The sequence below is a fragment of the Cavia porcellus genome, unplaced genomic scaffold (genome assembly GCF_034190915.1).
Source record: "Cavia porcellus strain 051 isolate PalLab524CR breed Dunkin Hartley unplaced genomic scaffold, mCavPor4.1 scaffold_40, whole genome shotgun sequence".
Classification (NCBI taxonomy): domain Eukaryota; kingdom Metazoa; phylum Chordata; class Mammalia; order Rodentia; family Caviidae; genus Cavia; species Cavia porcellus.
In genome coordinates, this window is record NW_026947523.1 from 478,663 (window position 1) to 501,927 (window position 23,265).

A 23,265-nucleotide genomic window follows, 5' to 3' on the forward strand; every position below is an offset into this window, starting at 1 on the left:
GGCAGGCGACAAAGACAAGCAGAAATGACACTAGACTAGGCCTGAAAAATCTGGCTGACCAAGCCTAAGGAAAGTAGACTTTGGTGTCTAGACAGGGCAGCACCATCTAGAAGTGAGGCCTGGTCATCAAGACAGTGGGTAGTGGGGGCTGGGGATTCAGCTCAGAGGCATAAGCACCTGCCTTGCAAGCAGGCAGTCATGAGTTCGATCCCTGGTACCGATAAAAAAGAAAAAGACAAAAAAAAAAAAAAAAAAAAAAAAAAGACAGTGGGTGGCAAAGAGCAAGGTGAGCTGAAAACTGTCATAGAACAGGACACGCAGACCCTCCCTAGGGCTAGAAAGGTTTATTCCAGGGAGAAGTGAACCAACCCAGCACATAACTGAGGGACACCATGTACAACCCAGCAGTAATAAGATGCTCTCCAAAACAATGTGAGGTGCCCCAGGCACTCATTTTGAGTCCACTCCCAGGATGCTAATGTGTCTCTGCTCCTCTCCTGAAGGAAGCAATGGGACAAAGAGAAAAGTCAACCAGCTGTCATCTAACCAAACAACCAGGCACCATTCACTTTGGGCGAAGCTTAAGCACATCCCACTTATAATGTGCAGGGTTTAAGGCCTCACTTTTTTTGTTTGCTTGTTTTTGTTTTTGTTTCTTGAGACAGGATCTTACTTGTAGTCCAGGCTGGCCTTGAACTCACTATGTAGCCCAGGATGGCTTCAAACTCACAGTGATTCTCCTGCCTCAGCCTCCTGAGTGCTAGGATTACAGACTTGCATCATTACACCCAGAAAAGGCCTCATTCTTGAAAGGATGCAACACTGACTAAGGCAAGGCACACGGAAGAGAGTCCAGAGAACAGAAGAGAATTTTATTTATTTAGGTCCCGGGAATCGAACTCACGATGTAGTGCTTGCCAGGTAGGTGCTTACACCACTGAACTAAATCCCCAAGCAGAAAAGAACTGTAAAAATCACAGTAGTCTCAGAAGCAATATGATACACTGAGGCAGTATCTAGAATAGGAACTGGGAACTGTGATTCAAATATCTGGATTGGATGTAGTGCTACGCACCTGTAATCCGACAGAGGCTGAGGCAGGAGGACTGCAAGTCTAAAGGCCAGCCTGGGCAATGTAGTGAGCCCTATCTCAAAATAAAATAAAAAATACGTAGCTCAGTGCCCCACAGTAACACACATACATGCACACTTGCAGAGAATCAGGCAAGGTGATATGTGCCTGTAGCCCCTGCACTTGAGAGATTGTGGCAGAAAGATCATTGGATCCCAGGAGATCAAGACTAGCCTGAGCAACATAGTGAGACCTTGTTTCAAAAAAAAAAATCTGAGAATAAGAAAGTGCTCTCAAAAAAAGCACTCTTAGAAATTAAAAATATAATGACAGAAATTTGAAAAGTTAATAAAAATATGGCAACTTAAGCTCTTCCAATGTAAACCAAAAAGACATACATAAAACATTTACAGCAAAAATAAGAAAAAGTATTCAGGTGATCTAACACCCAAATAGAATCCCCAAAAACAGAATAAAAGAAAAACTAGAGAAAAAATTAACAGGGAAATGATACAAGAAATTTCCCTGCACTAAGGTTCATGAGAGGCAACCAACTTTCCAGGCCCCTTCTGTCCTTCTTAGACAGACATTTTTCTTTCTCTCAATAAATTCTTCCCACTCTTAGCCTCTGTTGTTCCTACAATTCATTCTTGATTCTAGGTCAGGCTGGCCTCAAACTTGTAATCATCCTGCTGGGCTCCCATGTAGCTGACGTTATACAATTCACCCAGTTTCAAGGGAAGAAGGCAAAAGCTCCATTGCTACTTTTAACCAGAAAGATGTCACAGTCACACTGTAAGAGATGTGTAGGACAGAAGATACTGTGGCTACTATCATTGAAAAATAGAATACACCACAAACACTTTGAAATCTCTACTGGACATTCTGTGCAGCACCTTAGCCCATAACTTATCTATTTTTTTCTGCTAGGTTATCTTTTTCCTAAAATGCATTCTGGATGCCACATACCCTAGAGATACACATACTGCAGATACTTTTCTCCATTAAAAAAAAGTTCACAGGGGCTGGGGATTTAGCTCGCACCTGCCTTGCAAGCAGGTGGTCGTGAGTTCGATCCCTGGTACCAATAAAAAGTTAAAAAAAAAAAAGTTCACAAATTTCAGACTGAAAGAATCCATGGAATGCCAAGCGCAATAAATGAAAAAATAAAGCATCTAATATGAACCTTAGTATACATACATAAAATCTGCTACAGGTGAGCTGATTTGTTTACTCTGTTTTATCCACTTACTGATACAAGGTTTCTCCCAAAGCTGTGTGTGATCTTACTTTGTTTGCTTGCTTTGCATTCATCTATTGCTAATTTCTCTCAAACTCTTGGCTCTGCAGCTTTCCTAGCTTACTGATGCCTCTGCCGGAATCCTTATCTGATCATAAGAACCCTAACTGTCCTCCTTCCATGCCTGCCACTTTGTGCTAATTTTTCACCAATGTGGAGACACTTAGAAGAACTGTGGGGGCTGTCAATAATGACGTGACCACAACAGCCTCCCAAATGGTCACCCTGTCCTCAAATCTCTCATTCCAAGCAAGCTCTTTTTCTTGATAAACCACATGGCTCCCACTGTCAGAGAGGACCTGGCTGACCAACATAGGTCTAATATTGGCAAGCTGCCCTGTCATCCAGTCTTACTGTTTTCTTTGAGATACAAAGATCAGCAAAGATTTTCTGTGAAGGGCCTGATAGCAAATATTTTTTGAGTCTCTGTTGAATTGAACTCTGTACTTTATATGGAAGAGTGTGTCTAGCAAGACTCTACTGGCAGACAACAAAAGGTGGTTTTCATGTCTTTGATATGTGTAACAAGGTATTCTTCCTTTGATTTGTTTTGTGGTACTAGGCACTGAACTCAGGACCTTGTGCTTCCTAGGCAGGTGCTGTGTTGCCAAGCTGTATCCCCAGCCCATCCTAAAAATATAGACTCTGAAAATCTAGACTCTTCTTAGTTCATGGGCCAGCAAAACAGGACTTTATCCTTTGCTGACCTGTCCTAAGATTTTACCACCATATGCACGTATTTTACATTTCCTAATAAGCACTTGGACTTCACAGCCACTGTCACTCAACCCCAGCTCTCCCTGGAGACACAGTGGGCCATGTGTCCTCTTCAGGGAGCCACGCCCACAAAACCTGCCACCTAAAGTGTTACCTCAGTTCACATTTTGTCCTCACTCAAAGCCCCAGCCATCTTGACACACTGCCCTTTCCCTTTCTGTCATCTTCTAACATCCTAGTCAAATGCTGAAAATTTTTGCAAATGGTCAGTCTCAGTAATAACAATGACATACTTCCTTCAAGTTGGAGAATTTAATGAAGCATTTTCTAGAGTTTGGTGATCAAATACTTATACTGCACATCTCCCTGGCCTGGCCCTTCTGTTAGGCTAGGGCCAACTCTGCAGCAATTCTATCTGCCTCTCTATCACAGGATCAGTCCTTTTCTTTTTAGTATACTGTCACTCAAAATGCTCTGACCATGCCAACTTAGTTTACAATTACATATAACTCAGAATGAGGAAACAAAACCAGAGATTCTAACTCTTAAACCTCACAAATGACAAAACCCACAATGTCTCATTTCTCACATTGGATAGGTGTTTAAGGTCTGTATCTCCACTAAGAATCATGGCTTTGGCTGTTCTCAAACACTGCCCATGTCCTCCCTGAGCACTGCCCAGCAGTAGGCACGGTCATAGTCTCAATACATACTTGAAGCGGACCTTCTCTTCCATGTCCGAGGGTGGGTCCTGTGTGATGAGGTTCACCAGTTCCTCCATACACTGAGGCCTGCATAGAAAGTCCAGCAGCTTCCGGTTCTGAGCCTTACATTCTTGCAGGACATCATCTTCATCCATTAACTCCTGCAGTGTCACATGTTCCTTGTCCAACAGCTTGTCAATGTGGGATGTGGTATTCAAGTCAAACTTCCAGAACATCGTGATGACCACCGAGCTATAAGCAAGGAGAAAAGGTCACTCATTCCTTCCTACTCTATGACTGTGCCCTCAGCCTTTCTACACCAAAATCCAACAAGTCCATTCTGACATGAATGCACACAAGTCTTGGAGTTCAGGACTGGGAGCTGGGCTTTCCTTAGTAACTGCTCTTCTCCACAGCACACAACCCCAGTCCCAGGACCTGCTCCTCGAGGGTCCTCCTTGCTAGCTCACCTTCCTTGCTATTTGTTCCAGCCTTATCTGCTCACTCAGCGTGCCTCTGGATCCCCTCACTTGCTCTTTGGCTCCCTGAGGCCAACACACCCCGAGGTCTCTCATGTGTCAGCATCAGGGAAATCCCTCCATCCTGAGAAAATGAACAACTCACAACATTAGCCACTTCCTAGTACCCGACCCCTCCTGAGTGAACACTGGACATGTTCTCCTCGAGATCCTACAGAGCTCAGTCTCAGCAAGTCAAATTTAAGACAGCTCACTTTGTGTTATTTTGCCTTTCTCTGCTGCCACCCACCCATAGGCCTTTCTGTTCACTGTTCCCATCTAGCTGCATAATACCAGGGTCACCCGTGAAACCACCATCTCCCTCATACATCATCTGGGCATGAAGTCCTGACACCCCAACCTGAGTGACTGACCTCACTCATTCTGTGCCTCCACAGTTCCCTTCCTGGATCTTGCACAGACTGAACAAATTTGTCCATCCAGTAAGTCTCACAGTAAGTCTGTGGGCCAGGGCAAGTGTTTACTATTGTACTACAAAAAGAAAACATGAAGCCTGACTCTTTAACAAACTTACAAGTTTATTTTAACCTTTCCTCTGCACACCCACCACAGGCTGAGAGAACCAGGAGATCGGCCTCTGCCTCTGGGTGCCACCACCAAAAGGCCACGTTCTGCAAGTGGCCAGTGTGGGCAGAGAGAACCAGCATATCCACCTTCACCCTCAGGGAGCTGCCACCTGAAGGCTCCTTCTTGCAGGCAGGAGGAGCAGGGACACAAAGCCAGGTAGGCCCTGTGCATCCGTAGGCTACCACTGGAGGCTCTTGGTTCCCTCAGGTAGCCATCACCCCCTAGCAGAATCAGACAAACACACACCTGTGTGTCTGCCACCATCGTGGGAGTCCCAGAGTAGACACACAGGCTGAGAGAAGCAGCCCCACCTCTACGCACCCCTCATCATCAGCAAAGCTTCAGTGTAGCTGCACAAGTCTAGAGAAGCCTGCTCCACACCCTGCTAGCTCCCTGTAAATCTGGAATTAGAGGAATCCAGGTGTCTGTCTCATCCCTCTATACTGCCTAGGGGCAGCCAACACGGGAAGTGCCTGGGGCCCAGAAACCAGCTTGTTGAGAGGAACCCAGGAGACCTTCAAGATAAGGATCAAAGGCAGATTGAGACCTCCAGCCCACACAGAACAAATCCGGGAGACACAGTCATGGAAGAAAACAGAAGTCACACCAGAAATCTCTGAAAGGACAGCAACTGAAGTAAGGAAACAGCTCCATGAGATTGTAAAAGCAGTCAAATCAAAAATAATGTCTCAGGTAAAAGGAGAAATCATAAACATTTTGAAAGAATTGTTCAGCAGGTCTAAAGAAGACAGAAACAATAAAGAGGAGCATAGGAAAATGACGGAAACCTTGAATGAATGTAGAAAGGAATTACAATGCATGAAACAAATTCAATGAAAGAGGCAGGAAATTAAAAATTCAATCAAAAGCTGGCAAAACCACTTGAAAGAGACTAAATATAGGCTTTCAACCTTGAAGACAGGATTGCAGCTAGTGATCATGAAAGAAAAGATCTCTTAAAAATAACATGGTATCAGGAACTGACAACCCAACAGCTGCAAGATGATGCAAAGAAGCATAACTTAAGAGTGACAGGTGTAGGTGAAGAAGCAGGGGGCAACACAGATGAAATTAAAAGGATATTCACAGAAGTAATAGAAGAAAACTTCCCAAACATGGGAAATAGATCTGGCATGCAGGTAAGTGAGGCATACAGGACTCCAACTAGCCACAACCAAAGTAAATCTACACCCAGACATATAATAATCAAGATCCCAGAAATTTAGCACAAGAACAGAATATTAAAAGCTGTTAGAGAAAAGAGACAGATCACCTATAAAGGAAAACAAATCAGAATCACTGCAGGCTTATCAACACAAATCATCAAGTCAAGAAGAGTTTGGAGTGAAGTGTTTCAAACCCTGAAAGAAAAAAATGTCCAACCCAGATTGATCTACCCTGAAAAACTATCTTTCAAAATTGATGGAAAAATAAGGTACTTCCATGAAAAAGAACAACTGAAGGAATTCATGACTACCAAACCAACCCTACAGAGAGTGCTAAAAGATACTCTAGAGAGAGATAAGCTGACCATGGTTCCAGGAACAGAAGCAGAGAAGGACCACCAAAAGGGCCAACAACAGGAGTATAGTAGGACAGAGACAAACCAATGTATGCCGGTTGTAACCATTAATGTAGATTTATTGCCTCAGGTCAGCAATAAAAAGAAACACAAGGATAGTGGATCGAGAAACAAGATCCATCTATACACTGTACACAAAAAAACACATTTAACTGGAAAGGAAATTCACAGACTGAAAATCAAAGGAGAGAAAACCATAGTTTCGTGTGACAGGAGAAGAGCAAAGGGGAGGAAATACCTGGGAGGGAAAGGTGGAAACGACTGTCAATTTCTTATTGTTTTATTTTGAACTCTTGCATTGTTTATACAATTTTGTTAGGTTTGGCTTTGTTCTGTCTTGTTTTTTAAGATTCTATGTTGTCACAAGGTAGAGACAGCTATTTTGAATATAATGGTATATATTATGGTAATCATCGTTTCCTATTTGTCATGGTTTATGTTGGTGGCCCCCAGGCCTCATGCGTTTGCATTATGCATTTGTGATTGGTTCACTGTCTAGAGCTTGGATTGATGGTGTCAGTGCTACACCCACATAGGGGTGGAGCCAGTATGTAATCTAACGGTAGGAAGAAGGTATGTCTTGCTCTCTTCCTGGTTTCTGCCTTGCTGTTTGCAGCCACCATGAACTGCGGCCCTGCCATAACAAACCTGCCTTGGAGCCAACTGAGTATAGACTGAAACCTCCAAAAACTGTAAAAAATAAACATTTCCTTTACCAAGTTTGGGCATCAGGTATTTTGTCTCAGCGACAAGTAAAAAGTAACTAAGACACTGTTATATTGCTTTGAAGTCTAATAATGCTTTCATTCATTGGTTTAATTGGTTTTATTGTTTTGTTTGATTTTATTATATGTAATGGTATGAATAGCTATTTTGAAGAAAACAAGATATTATGGTAGCCATTGCTGATTTACTATCATTTTGCTTCGAAGTCCTACCATGCTCTCGTTCTTCTGTTTTGATTAGTTCTATCCTGTTGTGGTTTATTTGATTTTATTATGTGTGATGGTATAGGCAAATTTTCTGAGAAAAATGAGATATAGTAGCCATTGTTCCTTTCTTGTTACTTGGTTTTGAAGTCCTTTAATTCTTTCATTCTTTTGAATGGTTTTATACTATATTGTTATTGTTTTATATTATATTGTTATATATTGCTTGAGATTAATATGTGTGAAGGTATGCTCAACTATTTCAAAGAAAAGAGACATTATGGTAGCTACTGTTGATGTCCTGTTTTCTGGTTGTGAAGTGCTGTGTTGCTTGCATTGTTCCGTTCTGATTTGCTTTGTTCTGTTCTTTTTTGTTTTAGTCTCTTTAAAATAAAAAAATTTTGAGGTGTAGCATCAGGTTATTTATTTGTATTCGTTCTGTTTTCCTGATGTGGGAACTCAGGGCAATACATTTTCCTCTGAGGACCGTTTTCATTGAATCCCACAGATTCTGGTAAGTTGTATTTGTATTTTCATTTGCTTGTAGGGATTGTTTAATTTCTTCTTTAATTTCCCCTGTGGCCCACTGATTGCTCAAGAGTGTGTTATTCAATTTCCATGTGTTTGTGGGATTTTTGCAGTTCCTTTTATCATTAATTTCTAGTTTCATGGTGCTATGATCCAATAACATGCATGGGATAATTTCAACTCTTTTGCATTTATTTAAATATGTTCTGTGGCAGTCTCTTTAATAAATGGTGTTGGAAAAACTGGCTCTCCATATGCCAAAAACTAAAACTAGACCCTTGCCTATGACCATGTACTAAATTAAAATCTAAATGGATCAAAGATCTGAATATTAAAGCAGAAACACTAAATCTATTGGAAGACAAGTTGGGTAAAAACCTTGAAGACATAGGGGTAGGGAGAGAATTCATGAACAGGAATCAAACCATACAGGAAATACTTCCCAAAATCAGTAACTGGGATCACATCTTATTAAAGTTTCTGCACATCAAAAGAAATCTCCAGCATAGTGAAAATAAAACCCACAAACTGGGAAAAAAATCTTAGTGAACTGCCCCTCAAACAAAAGATTTATGTCTAAAACATACAAAGAATTAAAAAAACTCAGACCCCCCAAAATTCAAAGATTCAATCCAAAAATGGGCATCTGAGATGAATACACAGTTCTCAGATGAAGAAATACAAATGGCAAATAAATACATGAAAAAACGTTCATCATCATTGGTCATTAGGGAAATGCAAATTAAAACCACAGTGAGGGGGGCTGGGGATTTAGCTCAGCGGCATAAGCGCCTGCCTTGCAAGCAGGCGGTCATGAGTTCAAACCCCGGTACCAATAAAAAAGACCAAAAAAAAAAAAAAAACCACACTGAGATTCCATCTCACTCCTGAAAGAATGGCCAGGATCAAGAAAACTACCAACAACAAATCCTGGAGAGGCTGTGGGGAAAAAGGAACTCTCTTGCACTGTTGGGGGGAGTGTAGACTGGTGCAACCATTGTGGAGGTCAGTCTGGAGATTTCTCAAAAAGCTGGGATCGGAAGCCCCATTTGTTCCAGCTATTCTACTTCTAGGCATATTCCCAGAAGAACTGAAAACATCATACCACAGTGATATATGTGCACCCATGTTTATAGCAGTTGTAATAGCCAGATCTTGGAAACAACCTAAGTGTCCATCAACAAAGGAATGGATAAAAAAGTTGTGGTATATTTTTACAATGAAGTATTATTCAGCTATAAAGAATGATCACATTAAGATATTTGTAAATAAATGGACGCCGCTTGAGACCATACTCATAAGCAAAATAAATCAAACTCACATGTATAAATAGTGAATAGTCTCCCTAGTGTAAGAAATGCTAAGAATACATAAAAGTATGTGGTAATCATGATTCCCCATTATATTGCTTTGAAGCCTTATAATGTTCTCATTCATTAGTTGGAATGGTTTTATTCTGGGTTGTTTGATTTTATTGTCTGTGACAGTATGAATAGCTATTTTGAAGAAAACAAGACATTATAATAGCTAGTGCTGATTTAATATCATCTTGTTTTGAAGTCCCACCAAGCTTTTGTTCTTCTGTCTCCATCGGTTTTATCATGTTATATGTTATTGGATTTTATTATATGTGATGAACAAAATTTTTTATGGACAAGGAGATAATATAGTAACCAAGGTTTGTTTTCTGTTAGTTGGTTCTTGAATACCCTGTAATACTTTCGTTCTCTTGAATGGTTTTATACTGTCTTACTATGTTTGATACTATAGTGTATGAAGGTATACTCAAATATTTCAAGGAAAGAGATACTATGGTAGCTACTGTTATGTCGGGTTGTCTTGTGGTGAAATACTATGTTGCTTATTATTGTTCTGTTCTGACCTGTTTTGTTATGTCCTCTTTTACTTTAATCTGTTTTAAAATAAAAAAATAAAGACAAAAAAATAAAATTTTTTAAAGTTTATTTTTAAATTATGAATCATTTCTTTTTTTTTTTTTTTTTTTTTGTTGTATTTTTACCTGTACCAGGGATCGAACTAGCACAGTCCATAATCCCAGTACTTTGGGAAGCTGCAGTAGGATTGCCAAGTTTGAACTGAACCTGGGCAACTTCGTTACTTAGGCAGGACTCTGGCTCAAAATAAACAAGGAGGCTGGGAATGGGGGATGTGCCAAGACCATGGGCTCAATTCTCAGAACTGGGGTGGGGTGGAACACACAGTAATAACAGGTAGTATTTATCTTAATATTTTTTCTTAAAAAATAAGACTGTCCATAGTTGTAAACGACCAGGTGTCTGTGGTCCTGATACAGGAGCCTCTACATCCAGCCTCAACCCCATAGCCTCTGATAATGTCCTCTGATCTCAGCTTCAAAACTGCCACTGACTCCAGCCTAACCACACACCAGGCTGTTTTCTGCAGGTGGCTGGGGCACTTCTGGAGTTCCAGGAATCGCCTCGCCACAAGGACACCACACCTTGCTCACACAGACTGCACTTTCCACCTTGCGCTCTTCACAACGTGCTCTCCCAGTAAACCCACCCAGGACCTGACCCCTCAGCCTGGCCGCCTCTGCCTGCTAAGGCTGTAGACGCACACAGACACGTGCCGCGGGCAAGACAGGTAACTTCTGCTGGTGCCCCAGAGCTCACCAGTGAAAGCAGGCGGGTCTAAAGCTATCTGTGGTGACTTTCAAATGAAGTCTGCTTTTTAATAGGCTAAACCAACTTATATCCTCTACTTCTTGTTTCTGTTTTTTAGTGATTTACACTGCTGACTCACTTTGACCACATCATCTAAATTGGTTAAATTATTTAATATAGCACTATTCATACACTGTTACTATTTTAAAATCGGGCAGGGACTATAATAATGTTTCCTCTTTTATCTCACATTAGTAATGCCTGGGTTTTTTTTTTTTTTAACAGTTTTTTATTTTTTTTCCCCTATTACTTGTTCATTTTCCTTTTCTTCTTTTTGGTACTGAGGACTGAACCCAGGACCTTTGCACAGAGCTATATCCCCAGCCCTTTATTTTGCAACAGGTCCTCATTAAGTCACAAGTTGCCCAGGTTGGGCTTGAATTTGAGATCCTCCTGCCTCACTCTCCTAGAGTGCCGGGATTAGAGTACTGCTACCGTGCTTAATTTATTTGTTAATTTTCTATTGCCTGATTTCCTTCTTGTGTTTGTAACTTCTTTTCTGCTTCAATTTACTTCTGGATTCTTATAGTAGACCCTTAGATCACTGGTTCTTAGAACTTTTTTCCCAAATTATAATCACTCAATGGTACAAATTCTTCAACTGCATTTTACAGATTTCAGTATTTTTTCATCTTCATTGAATTCAAGATATTTATAATTTTTCTTGTGATTTGTATTTGAATTATAGGTGAGTTAGAAGCACGATACTTAATTTTCCAATTATCTTAGTACTTCTGAATAACTTTTTGTTATTAATTACCAATTTTGCTGTGGTCAAAAAGCATGCTTGTGCTAGGAGTGGTGGTACATGCCTGTAATCTCAGCACTCTGGCAGGCTGAAACGAGGAGTCCAAATTCAAATCCAGCATGGGCAGTTTAGGCATCTAGAGAAATCCTATCTTACAAAACAAACAAATGAAAAAACTTTAAATAAAAAGAGCATAAAGAAAGAAACCACAAGAAAGAAAGAAAAGAAAAGTCCACAATGTGGGGAAAAAATGTTTTCCAGCTGTTCCTCAGACAAAAGACTTCTATCTAGAACCTATAAAGAATTGAAAAATATGAGACCCCTCAAATTCATCCAAAAATAGGCATCTGAGGTGAATACGTCTCAGGTGAAGAAATACAAATGGGAAATAAATATATGAAAAAATGTTCAACATCACTGCTAATTCGAGAAATGCAAATTAAAACAGCACTGAGATTCCATCTCATCCCAGAAAGCATGACTATTATCAAGAAATCAACCAATAAATGCTGGAGGAGCTCCACTGTTGGTGCAAGCACTATAGAAATCACTGTGGAGGTTCCTCAAAAAACTAGGACTAAAGGTCTCATTCAACCCAGCTATGACTCTTCTAGGTATCTTTCCAGAAGAATTAAAAACATACCACAGTGATATATGTGCACCCATATTTACAGCAGCACAATTTATAATAGCTAAATCTTGGAACCAACCCAAATGTCCATCAGCTGAGGAATGGATAAAAAAAGATGTGGTCTTTTTATACAATGGAGTACTATTCAGCCACAAAGAAAGATAAAGTTGAGACATTTATAGGTAAATGGATGCAACTTGAAACCAATTTGTAAATGAAATAAATCAGACTTGCATGTATACACATATTATCACTGTAATGTAAGAAGCTGAAAAAGTAAGATCCAAAATGTACAACAGATGTTGTGAAATGAGAAGAGACTGTTCAAGAGGAAAGAACAACTGGGATATGAAAAAGAGACAAAAAGAAAGGGAAAAAATACACACACATACTCAACACAGTTAAGGTAGTTACACTACTAATTTCTTGGTTCTTTTGAAAAGAAAACTTTGTGCTAATATTGTTTAGACAAATGAATAACCTTAGCTTGTACTCTGAGTATCTGATTTAAAGACAACAATTTAAAGATACACAATGTATTAACCACTGTTACTCTGCTATTACTCTGTATTAACCATTGTTATTCTGTATCTCTGCTTTGATTTTTTAAATTTTTTCTCTTTTAAATGGGCTGATCAATGTAGTCATGGGTTCAAGCCCAACAGGAAAGGAAAGGGAAGGGAGAGGGGAAGGGGAAAGGGAAGGGAAGAGGAACCAGAATGCAATGAGGAAGAGGAAGCATGCTTGTATGATTTCATTCCTTTTAACTTAAGTTTTTTAAGAGGCTACAAGTAGAGCTCAGTGACAAAGCACTGTCTATGATGTATGAGCCCCAAAATGTAATTCCCAACATCACAAAAAATAAAGATTTGTTTTCTAGCCTATCAAAGGAGCCAACAAATTTTTTCTATAAAAATCTTAACAGTAAATATTTTCAGCTTTGTGGCCACATATGATTTCTGTTGTCCATTTTTCCTTCCTTTTAATAAAAAAGAATAAATAAATAAATAAGTAAATACATAATAAAACCAGGTTACTCAATATTGGCCATTTGTCTTACCAGCTCAAATCAGGACACTGCTTTGTGTTAAATTATTTTTTTGGTTCTTTTGTTTTGTTTTCTGAGACAGGATTTCATTATATAGTTTAGGCTGGTCTTAAACTTATTATGTAGCCTGACTGGCCTCCTGGCTCAGCCACCCAAGTGCTGGGATTACAAGTGTGCATCATCATGCCCACTGATTTGCATTAATTTTGGGGGTAGGAGTACCAGGAGTCAAACTCATGACCCTGCGCTTGCCAGGCAGGTGCCTATGCCACTGAGATAGACCCCCAGCCTCAATTTTTGCATTAAATTTTTAAAAAGCTCTGTCTACACTCTGTCAGCTGCCCATGCAGTTTAACAAACACAATACTCAAAACAATTGCATCAGTGGCCTTCTTTAAGGATTCGCTACAAGAGTACTGGCTCTAGGGCAGTAATTTCATTGTCAAAGGAAGTGATTCCAGAGCAGTCACTCAGGTAACACTATATATAGCTCTTCCAAACGTCTCTCATAACCTGGCAGCCACTCCTGCCCTTTAGAGAGGTGCCTGGCATCATGAGGGCCTTTACTTTCCTTAACTGGCTGATTTAAAGGTCACCTCTAGTTGCATCCTTGAACAAGTGGGTTGTTCACTAGAGAGGTCCCTGCTTCTGTGTGGAGAACTGATACAGCAGGATGATCCTGCCAGTTGTAGCTTGGCATAACTGACGCCATCTTGAGCCCCGCATTTTAGTGCCCTGTATTTGACCCAGGAAAATAGAAAATTACTCAGGGTATAAGTCCCATGAGAAACGCAAAATGAGCTGCACCCACAGGAGAAAAATTATCTGCTCAACAAAGAAGCAGGATACAGGTGCCAACCAAAAATTAATGTAAGATTCTAGCTGAATTGTTTCCGACAGCATGTCTTTTGTGATTCTCTCTTTTAAAAACTCTTAACTTTCCAGTTCAGTGCCACTTGTTTGGACTCTAAAATGGGGCGAGGTGGGGGGTTTACAAGTAGTCCTGAGCTCAGCTAATTAAATTCCAAATTTACCAATTTGGCTCCTATATTGTTGTTCACAAACTCACCTCTCTGCCCATCCTGACAAGTGCCCTCAAGAGTCCCTCAAAACTGCCGTACCCAGTGCCACCAAGATTTTCTACACACTCACCCATAAACTCAACACTCAAGGGAAAGGAACTTGAGGTTCTGTTTATTTATTTTTTCAAGGCAATAGAACCAGCAGTTAAGAAGTAGATTTCAAACAGAAATGTTGCCATATGATCCTGGAGCTATGAAGGAGCCTTTTAAACCAGAACTTTCTATGGTAGAGACTATTGCTTAGAGAACATTAAAATTCAAACTATACCCTATTACCTGTCTGGGTCAAAAGGACCTTTTTAAAGTATTTGTGACAAAAATTCTGGCTTTGTATGTGACCTGAGGCCAGATATGTAATCTCTCCTGCCTAAATTTGCTCACCTGTGAAAAGGAATGATCATCTCCACTACAGTCTCCTGGTGAGGGTTAACTGAGCTAACTCCACACAAAGGGCCTTGGACAGCTCTCAGCACATTTTACTCTCAAAGGGTAATGATTAGCAAGGCATAAAGTTAAACAGGCCTGTAATTCACTCGGGAGGCAGACACAAAAGAAATGCCGGGGTTAGCCTGGAATAACGAGTTCAAGGGCAGGCTGGAATACATACCAAGCAAGATCCTGTCTCAAAAAAAGATCTCTGTGTAAACAAAGGAGGAAAAGATAAGGTTGCCATGTTCATTGAGGTCAGGTTCCTAACTGCTTCCTATGGCCTCAGAAGTTGCTAAACATGAACACACCTGATCCAGAAATTCCACTGGTCTAAAGCCAGGATCACAAATTTGAGCCCAGTATACAAAACGAAGCGATTAAATCTAAGGCCTCACACTGAGCTACATCTGCAGCCTTTTTATTTTGAGATAGTCCCACTAAATTGCTGGTGTGGTGGTGTATGACTCTAATCCCAGCACTCAGGAGGCTAAGGCAAAAGGACTGCCACAAGTTCACGGTCAGGCTGAGCTACATAATGAGTCTAAGACCAGCCTAAACTATACATCGAGTCTCAAAAAACTAAAAAAAGAAAAGAAAAAAGAAAAAAAAAATATATATATATATTAAATTGGTTAGGCTGGGCTCAAATTAACAATCCTCCTACCTAAGCCTCCCAGATTGCTTATATTATAGGCAACTTATACCCTGATTTATTTACCCTGACTTATACCCTGAGCCAACACACCTGACCCTCTAAAATTTACTGGAATTACACTGAATTTCTACATCAGTTTTGGGAGAAACTGTGTAGTTACAAATTGAGTTTACCAATTCAAAACCAAGATTACTTACCTGCCCCATCAATTCTTTTTTTAACTCTTCTCACAGGTGAACAGTGTTCTCCAAGACATCTTGCACTTTTATTACATTTATCCCAAATGCTTTGTATTGGTAATTCTACTATATACACTATTATTTTGTTCTGAGACACAGTCTTCCTGTGTAATGTAGTCTGGCCTTGAATTGCTAAATTGCCCAGGGTGGTCTCGAACCCCTGATCCCCTTGCCTCAGCCTCCTTTTATACACCTCCAGTTATACACCAGCAGCCCCATATATACTATGTTTTAACTTCAATGTGTTTGTTGATGATAAAGGGTCATCTATTTTTGTAAAGTGGCCTTTATATCCAGAAATCTGCTAATTATTATTGATGCAAATTATCTACACATCATTTTAGATTTTCTACATAACAATATCATTCAATGAATAACAATGTGTTTCTTCTGTTTGAAGAATATCTTGTTGCCCTTTTTGTGATTTACTGGGCTGGGTGGGAACCTCCACTACAGTCCTTAGTAGAAGTGGCAAAAGTGAACATCAAGTCTTATTCTCACTTTCGGTTTTCAGTGCAGCATCATTAAGTCAGTATTTGCTTTAAAAACTGTTTTTGCAAATTTTCTCTATAAAGGAAGCCAGGCCTGGTAGCGCACTCTTATAATCCCAGCACTTAGGATTGCTGCAAGTTTCAGACAAGCCTAAACTACAAAGTAAGCCCAAGGCCAACCTGAACTGCACAGTGAGACCCTGTCTCAAAAAAGACCAAAAAATAATAAATAAATACATAAATATATAGGAAGTCCTACCACTTCCATTCTTGTGTGTATATCTGTGTAACTAGAGCTTGAATCTAAGACCTTCACCCCGAACTACATAACCAGCTCTCTTTTGTTTTTGAGACTAATTGCCCAGGGAACGCTTGAATTTACAATCCTCCTATCTTAGCTTGTCAGAGTGCTGGAATCACAGGTGTGCACCATCCTACCAGCTACTAGTACAATATTTATAGTGGTTCCTTAAAACTCATAAATTACATACATTAAAATGTAGTTAATTCAAATACCAGGTATCACAAAATGCTTTAACACCATTGGCTCTACTTACTGACTTATATCAAATTGTTTTCATGTGTTAATTCTATATCAATTTCACCACATAGATATATTAATAAAATTAATGTTTTTGGTTTCCATTTGTTCTGATTTGGGGGACGTTGTTTGTTTTAGGGTGTGTCCTGGGGTTTTTTTATTTTTTTATTTTTATTTTTTTTTGCAGTGCTAGGAATAGAGACTAGGGCCTTACAAAAGTTCTACCCTAAGCTACACTCATGACCCTACCATTCACGTTTATTTGCTCACATACTGTTTTTCATTTTTTTTGAATCTTAGTTCTTCCACTTGGGATCGTTCTTTCTTTCTTTGTCTTTGTTTGAGGCTGGGTATCACTGTGTGATTCAGACTGATCCTGAATTCACTATGTAACCCAGGTGGCTCAAACTCATAGCAATCCTACCTTAGCCTCTGGATTTCTGATGTTACAGGTATATGTCACCATACCTGCATCTGGATCTTGGTTTTCTGCCTAAAACCCATTCCTTAGATTAATATTTAGCAAAGAACTAGGCTTAGTCCATTCCTGATATGTAACAAACACCATAGATGAAAAATTTATAAACAACCCAAATTTATTTCTTAAATCCTAGAGGCTGAGAAGTCTAAAACCAAGATGCCACTGGGTTAGGTATCTGGTGAGTGCTTGCTCCTCACATGCAGTGCCTTATCTATATCCTCCTGTGGCAGCAGGGCAGAAGGAACTGGTGCTTCCCCTGTGCCCTCTGTGGATATGGCCACCAGGTACATTCATGAAGTACAGCCCTCCTGACCCAATCATCTCCAGAAGGGCCAAACCCCTAATGCTCCCACACTGAGAATTACATTCCAGTATGAATTTTGGAGGGATATACATTCAGTCTTAGCAGACCACTAGTGATAAACTCAGTTTTTGTCTTCCTAAAAATGCTTTTATTTCATTTGCATTCTCTTTTTATTCCTCTACCTTGTTTTCTCTCAGTCACTATCCTCTTCGTCTCTCAGCTGCTGGTCCAACAAAAAGGATCAGAAGGGCCCACTGGAATTCACAACAATGAAATATCCTCATTCTTGAAAGATAATTTTGCATAATATAAAGTTACAAGTCAGCAATTATTTACTGGACAATCAGGACAATAGTCCACTGACCTCAGGCTTCCACTGATATATTTAAACTATGTTGTGGTTTGCATCTCCATCCTTTCTCCCTCCCCTTTCCTCTCCCTCCATTATTTTGGTTTTGATTGATTGTTGATTGATTTTGGTGGTATTAAGGCTTGAACTCAGGCCCCTCAGATACGCAAACACTCTAGCACTGAGTTAGATCCCCAGTTCTTTCTATTTTTTATTATGGAAAAGGATCTTGCTAAGTTTCCCTGCTCATTTAACTTCTGAGCCCCCAGGATTAGCCACCTGAGTAGCTGGGGTTGTAAGCACTGGTCACTGTACCTGTCTAAAGTTTGGATCTTAAGTGTCCCCACTGTCTATGTGTTAAAGGCTTGGTGCCCAGCCTGTGGCACTACTAAGAGGTGTGGAACTTTTAGAAAGTGGGGTCCTGGGTCACTGGGGATGCGCCCTTGACAAGGTGTCAGCACCCGGCCCCTTCTGCCTTCTCCTGTCTTTTGCTTCCCTGGCCACTGGCTCCACCATGTGCTTCCACCATGTGCACTCTGCCTGCCACAGGCCCAAAATCCATGCAGCTAGTAGATTACAAACTGAGACCTCTGAAACCAAGGGCCAACATTTTCCCTCAATTTAAATTGCTTTCTCAGGATTTTAGTCACAGCAACACAAAGCTGACTAATACAAGCCATCAGTCTACTGCTCAAATGTAGTTAATCTGGCTTAATCCTCTGGTTCATTTTAAGATCCTTGTCTTTGGTGCTTTGTAATTCTACTCTCTGTTGCCAGGCATAGTGGCACAACCTTAATCCTAGCACTTGAGAGGCTGAGGCAGGAGGATCAGTATGAGTTTGAGGCCAGCCTAAATTACATGGCAAGATCTAGTTTTCAAAAAATAAAAAATTTACTCCTTTTGACTACCTTTTAATTTTCGTATTTCCTTGACTCATTAATTTTCTTAAGTCTTAGGCATTTTTCACTCATTCTGAAAAATCTTTAGCTTCTGTCTTTTCTAATAAGAAATTTGCCCATTTTCTCTTTTCTACTTATAGAATAACAATGAAATGCATGTTAGACATTCTTAATGGTGCAAGCCACTTACCTTCTATGTTTTCATCATTTTCTCTGTGCTTCATTCTGTGTAATTACTTCTCACCTGTCTCTGATGCATTGATTTTTTCTTCAAAACATATAATTTGTTCTTTTTTGTTTGTTTAGGGTTAGAGAGGGTCTCATGATATAGTGTAAGCTGGCCTTTTTAGTATATGTGCTGTTGAAGCAAGCATGTGCCTCGAACTCATGGCAATCCTCCTGCCTCAAACTCCCAAATACTGGAATTACAGGCATGTACCACCACACCTGATGTATAATTTGTTCTTAACCCCATACGCTAGCCAGGTGTGGTGGCATACACTGTAATCCTAGAACTGAGGGAGGCTGACACAAAAGGATTCAAACCTAAAATCCCATCTGGGTAATTTAGTCAGACCCTGGCTCAAAATAAAAGCTAAAAAGGGCTGGAGATGCAATTCAGTGGTAGAGTATCTCTGGTTTGATGCCCAGTGAGAGGGCAGGGGAGAAGTCCACATCTGAATAATTCTTTTTATTTTTTTGACACAGGAATTTTGCAACATTGCCAAGACTGGCTTCAAACTCCTGAGTTCAAGTGATCTTCCTGCCTCAGCCTCCCACCACCGCATCTGGCTGTTCTAATTAATGAAGTCTTGAGGAGCTATTTCTACTGGTTCTAACTCAGGATGCCTTGTTTCCTTGTGCATTTAGTATTTTTGTCTGTGTACTACTAATCATTGTCTTCAAAAAAATGTCAGTAGGGATTTCTGTTCTTCTCATGAATATAAATTTCTCCAAAGAGGTTTTAAATCTGCTCTTATAGGATACCTGAAGACATTACCACACCAAAAACACCTGAAATTTAGACTCAATTTTTCTGAATTACTATCCAGTATAAGCTTAGCTAAAAATTCCCAGAAAATGCAAATATCTTGTCCTCTGGGTAACTGATTTGTGGATGACAATACACAATGTATATACCATTGTTGTTTCAATTGTTGTATTTTCAAGTTTTTTTTCTCTTTGAAATAAAATGAATTTGAGGGGAAAAAAAACTCTCAGAAAGATAAACCCATCACCACAATTCTCAGAGACAAGCTTTCCACATTTTTTTCCTGCTCCTTGCAGTAAAAAGACTGCCACGTCAGGGCAGGAACCCACCTGAGCCTGCAGTGTGGGGCGCTCTCCTCTCGGCTCTCTACCTGGAGAAGTCAAACGCCTTTAACTACTATCTTCTCTCCCTGCAAGATCTCTAAAGCCAAGGCTTCTTTTGTTCAAGTGGCAAACATCCTCGGAGCAAAGGCAGACTCCATCCCACAGTGCTTACCCGACCTTTCTTTGTTCCTATTTTCTGTCACATTTTGACCTAAAAGCTCTTTGCTATCTTGTCAGGTCACTGATTTTTAAATTAGCAATTTTAGTTGTTTTCCATCACACGAGAAGTGAGTAGAAGACACCTTAATGTCACAAAAAACCCGTATGTTTTTCTTAAAATTGTTTTCTGAGACACAATTTCATACTGACATTTGTACTCTCTCACCACTCTGCTGCCCTTTATTCCTGCTGCTGTGAACCCATTTACGTTCCTATTTACACCACCTTTTCCCTCTAGCTCAGGATCTTCTCTCTACCTCTGGTGCTACACAACTCCAATGTATGGCCAGCTTTGGTGGAACATGCCTGTAATCCCTGTACTCAGGAGGCTGAGGCAGGAGAATCATCACAAGTTAGGAGAATTGTCACAAGTTCGAGGACAACCTGAGCTACAAAGTGAGTACAAGGCCACCCTAAAACTGTCTTAAAAAGATAAAAAAAAGTTTCAATGTATCAGCGTGATTCAGAGTTCTAAAAAATTTGTATCACTTGGGATCTTATCATGCTTCCTAAACCTAAGAATTTATTAGCTTGTTACTAATCTTTTATTAGTTTGTTTTATTTGTTTTTGTTTGAGACAGAGTCTTGCTCTGTAGCCCAGCTAGCCTCAGACTCACAGCGATGCTCTTGCCTTTGCCTCCTGAGTGCTGGAATTACAGGAATGCTCCACTACACCTGGCTTTTATTAATTTTTGAAATTTCAAAGCATCAATACTTTGAATAAGTGCCAGGTGTGGTGGCACACACCTGTAACCTCAGCACTTCAGAGGCGGAGGCAAGAGGATGGCTGGGAGTCTGAGGCCAGTCAGGGCTACACAGTAAGTTCAACGCCAGCTTGAACTATATAACGACATCCTGTTTCTTAAAAAAAAACCCAAAAACCAAACCCTTTGAATAATGCTACTCATCCATGTCTTCTATTTTTAAATACTGGAATTCCAACTACACATTCACAATACCTTTTTATTGTAACCTATTTTCTATCTCCCTCTTTGTGCCGTACTCTAGATAATTTTTTTTCAGGTATATGGTCCAATTCACTAGTCTTCACTTGTGTTTAATCTGCTTAATTATATACTGAGTTTTTAATTTTAACATGTTTTTTTTTTTTTTTTCCATTCCTGAAAGCTCTGTTTTGCTTTGTTTTGGTTAGCAAGGTCTTGTTGTGTTCCTCAGGCTGCCCTCAAATTCCTGGCCTTCCTACCTCAGCCTCCTAAATAGCAGATATTACAAGGGTATGCCGCCATGACTTGCTCTCATTGACTCATTATGATACTTTGTTTTTTTATTTGTTTTTATTGTAAAGAGAGAAGAGCAATAAAAACAAAGATACATAATTTCAAAGCAAGATAGTAGGAAATTAACAATGGTTAATATATTGCATATTGTTATCTTCAAAGTAATTGCTCAAATTACAAAGATATAGGCATGAAAAGTTGAACAAATGGGGCTGGGGATTTAGCTCAGCGGCATAAGCGCCTGCTTTGCAAGCAGGCAGTCGTGAGTTCGATCCCTGGTACCAATAAAAACGAAAAAGACAAAAAAAAAAAAAAGTTGAACAAATATAAGCACAAACTATTCTTTTCAATCAACTAATAGAAATTAGTAATATAATTACTTAGTTATCTTGTGTGAGTGCATATAAATATTTTTTCTTTTCTCTTCCTTTTTTTCCCCTCTTCCTTTTCTCCTTTCCCCCAACCGAGTTGTTCTTTCCTTTTGAGCAGTTTCTTTCCCTTTCACAATATCTACTGTACATTTTGGACCTTACTTACTCTTTCAGTTTTTTTACACTAGGGTGACAATATGTTGTGTCACATGCGAGTCTAATTTATTTCACTCACAAGTATGGTCTCAAGTTGCATCCATTTACCTATAAATCGCTCCAGTTTATCTTTCTTTGTGGCAGTACTTCATTGGATAAAAAGACCCCAACTTTTTTATCCATTCCTCAGTTGATGGGCATCTGTGTTGTTTCCAAGATCTAGCCATTACAAATTGTGCTGCTGTAAACATGGATATGCATATATCACTGTGATATGATGTTTTTAATTCTTTTGGTAGGATACCCAGAAGGGGAACAGCTGGGTCGCAGGGAACCTCTAATCCTAGTTTTTTGAGGACTCTCCACACTGATTTACACAGTGATTGTACCAGTCTACACTCCCACCAACAGTGGAAAAGTGTTTCTTTTTCTCCCATAGCCCCTCTAGCACTTGTCATTGGTTGATTTCTTAATAGTATTCATTCTTTCTGGGGAGAGACAGAATCTCAGTGTTGTTTTAATTTGCATTTCTCAAATGAGCGGTGATGTGAAACATTTTTTCATGTATTTATTTGTCATTTGTATTTCTTGAGTATGTAGTATGTATTCATCTCAGATGCCCATTTTTGGATTGGGTCTTTGAATTTGAGGGTTCTGATTTTTTTCAGTTCTTCATATGTTCTAGATAGAAGTCCTTTGTCTGGGGCAGGTTGGTTAAATTTTTTTCGCACTTAGGGGCTGGGGATTTAGCTCAGCGGCATAAGCACCTGCCTTGCAAACAGGCGGTCGTGAGTTTGATCCCCAGTACCAATAAAAAAAAATTACTTTCCCACTCTGTGGGTTTTCTTTTTACTCTGATGGTTATTTCTTTTGATGTGCAAAACTTTTCAATAAGATGAGAGTCCAACAGTTGATTCTTTGACATACTTCCTGTGCAGTTTGGTTTTTGTTGATGAACTCTCTGTCTCTCTTTCGACTTCAAGATTTCTTACCTACTTTCTCTTCCAATAGATTTTGTTTCTGTTTTAATATTTAAGTCTTTGATCCATTTTGACTTTAGTTTGATATATTTTGTTATTAATTCTTATTCTATTTGGCATATCTTCAAATATTGCATACATAATTATTAAGTACTATACTTCACTGATTATTTAATATCTGCAGGCTTTGGTACATCTAACTATGCTAACTCTTCCTGTTGGGATGTTTGTGTGCCTGTATTCTGGTTGTAAACTCATGTTTGCTTAAATTTAATCTACAGAAATTCTGAGGGCCTACACTGAGCACAGTCTCCTTTAAAAATAATTTGTACTTTTTTCAGTAAGAAGCAAAAGAGAACTATCATAATTCTCACTATCCTTGTTTTCCTTTTCTCTTTTGCCCTTTGGAACATCATCTTAATGTTTAATGTATCAGAATGCTCACA

General features: G+C 39.6%; 1 protein-coding gene and 1 non-coding gene across 8 annotated transcripts in view; both read right to left on the reverse strand.

Moving 5' to 3' along the window:
* The window catches only part of Ppp6r2 (protein phosphatase 6 regulatory subunit 2), a 91,968-nt gene that overhangs the window by 38,829 nt on the left and 29,874 nt on the right, over positions 1-23,265 (reverse strand). For 6 of the 7 annotated variants that reach the window (XM_013153667.2, XM_063243686.1, XM_063243687.1 and 3 more), the window contains one exon: positions 3,803-4,045. In XM_013153667.2, the coding sequence (XP_013009121.1) occupies positions 3,803-4,029 (227 nt within the window). In that variant the 5' untranslated portion in view covers positions 4,030-4,045. Of the gene's footprint in view, positions 1-3,802; positions 4,046-23,265 lie in introns of those variants that run through there. The other variant, XM_013153675.2, reaches the window with a different exon arrangement.
* LOC111757180 (small nucleolar RNA SNORD62) lies at positions 17,482-17,567 on the reverse strand. The gene has a single exon (XR_002791544.1). It is a non-coding gene; the product is annotated as a small nucleolar RNA SNORD62 (small nucleolar RNA).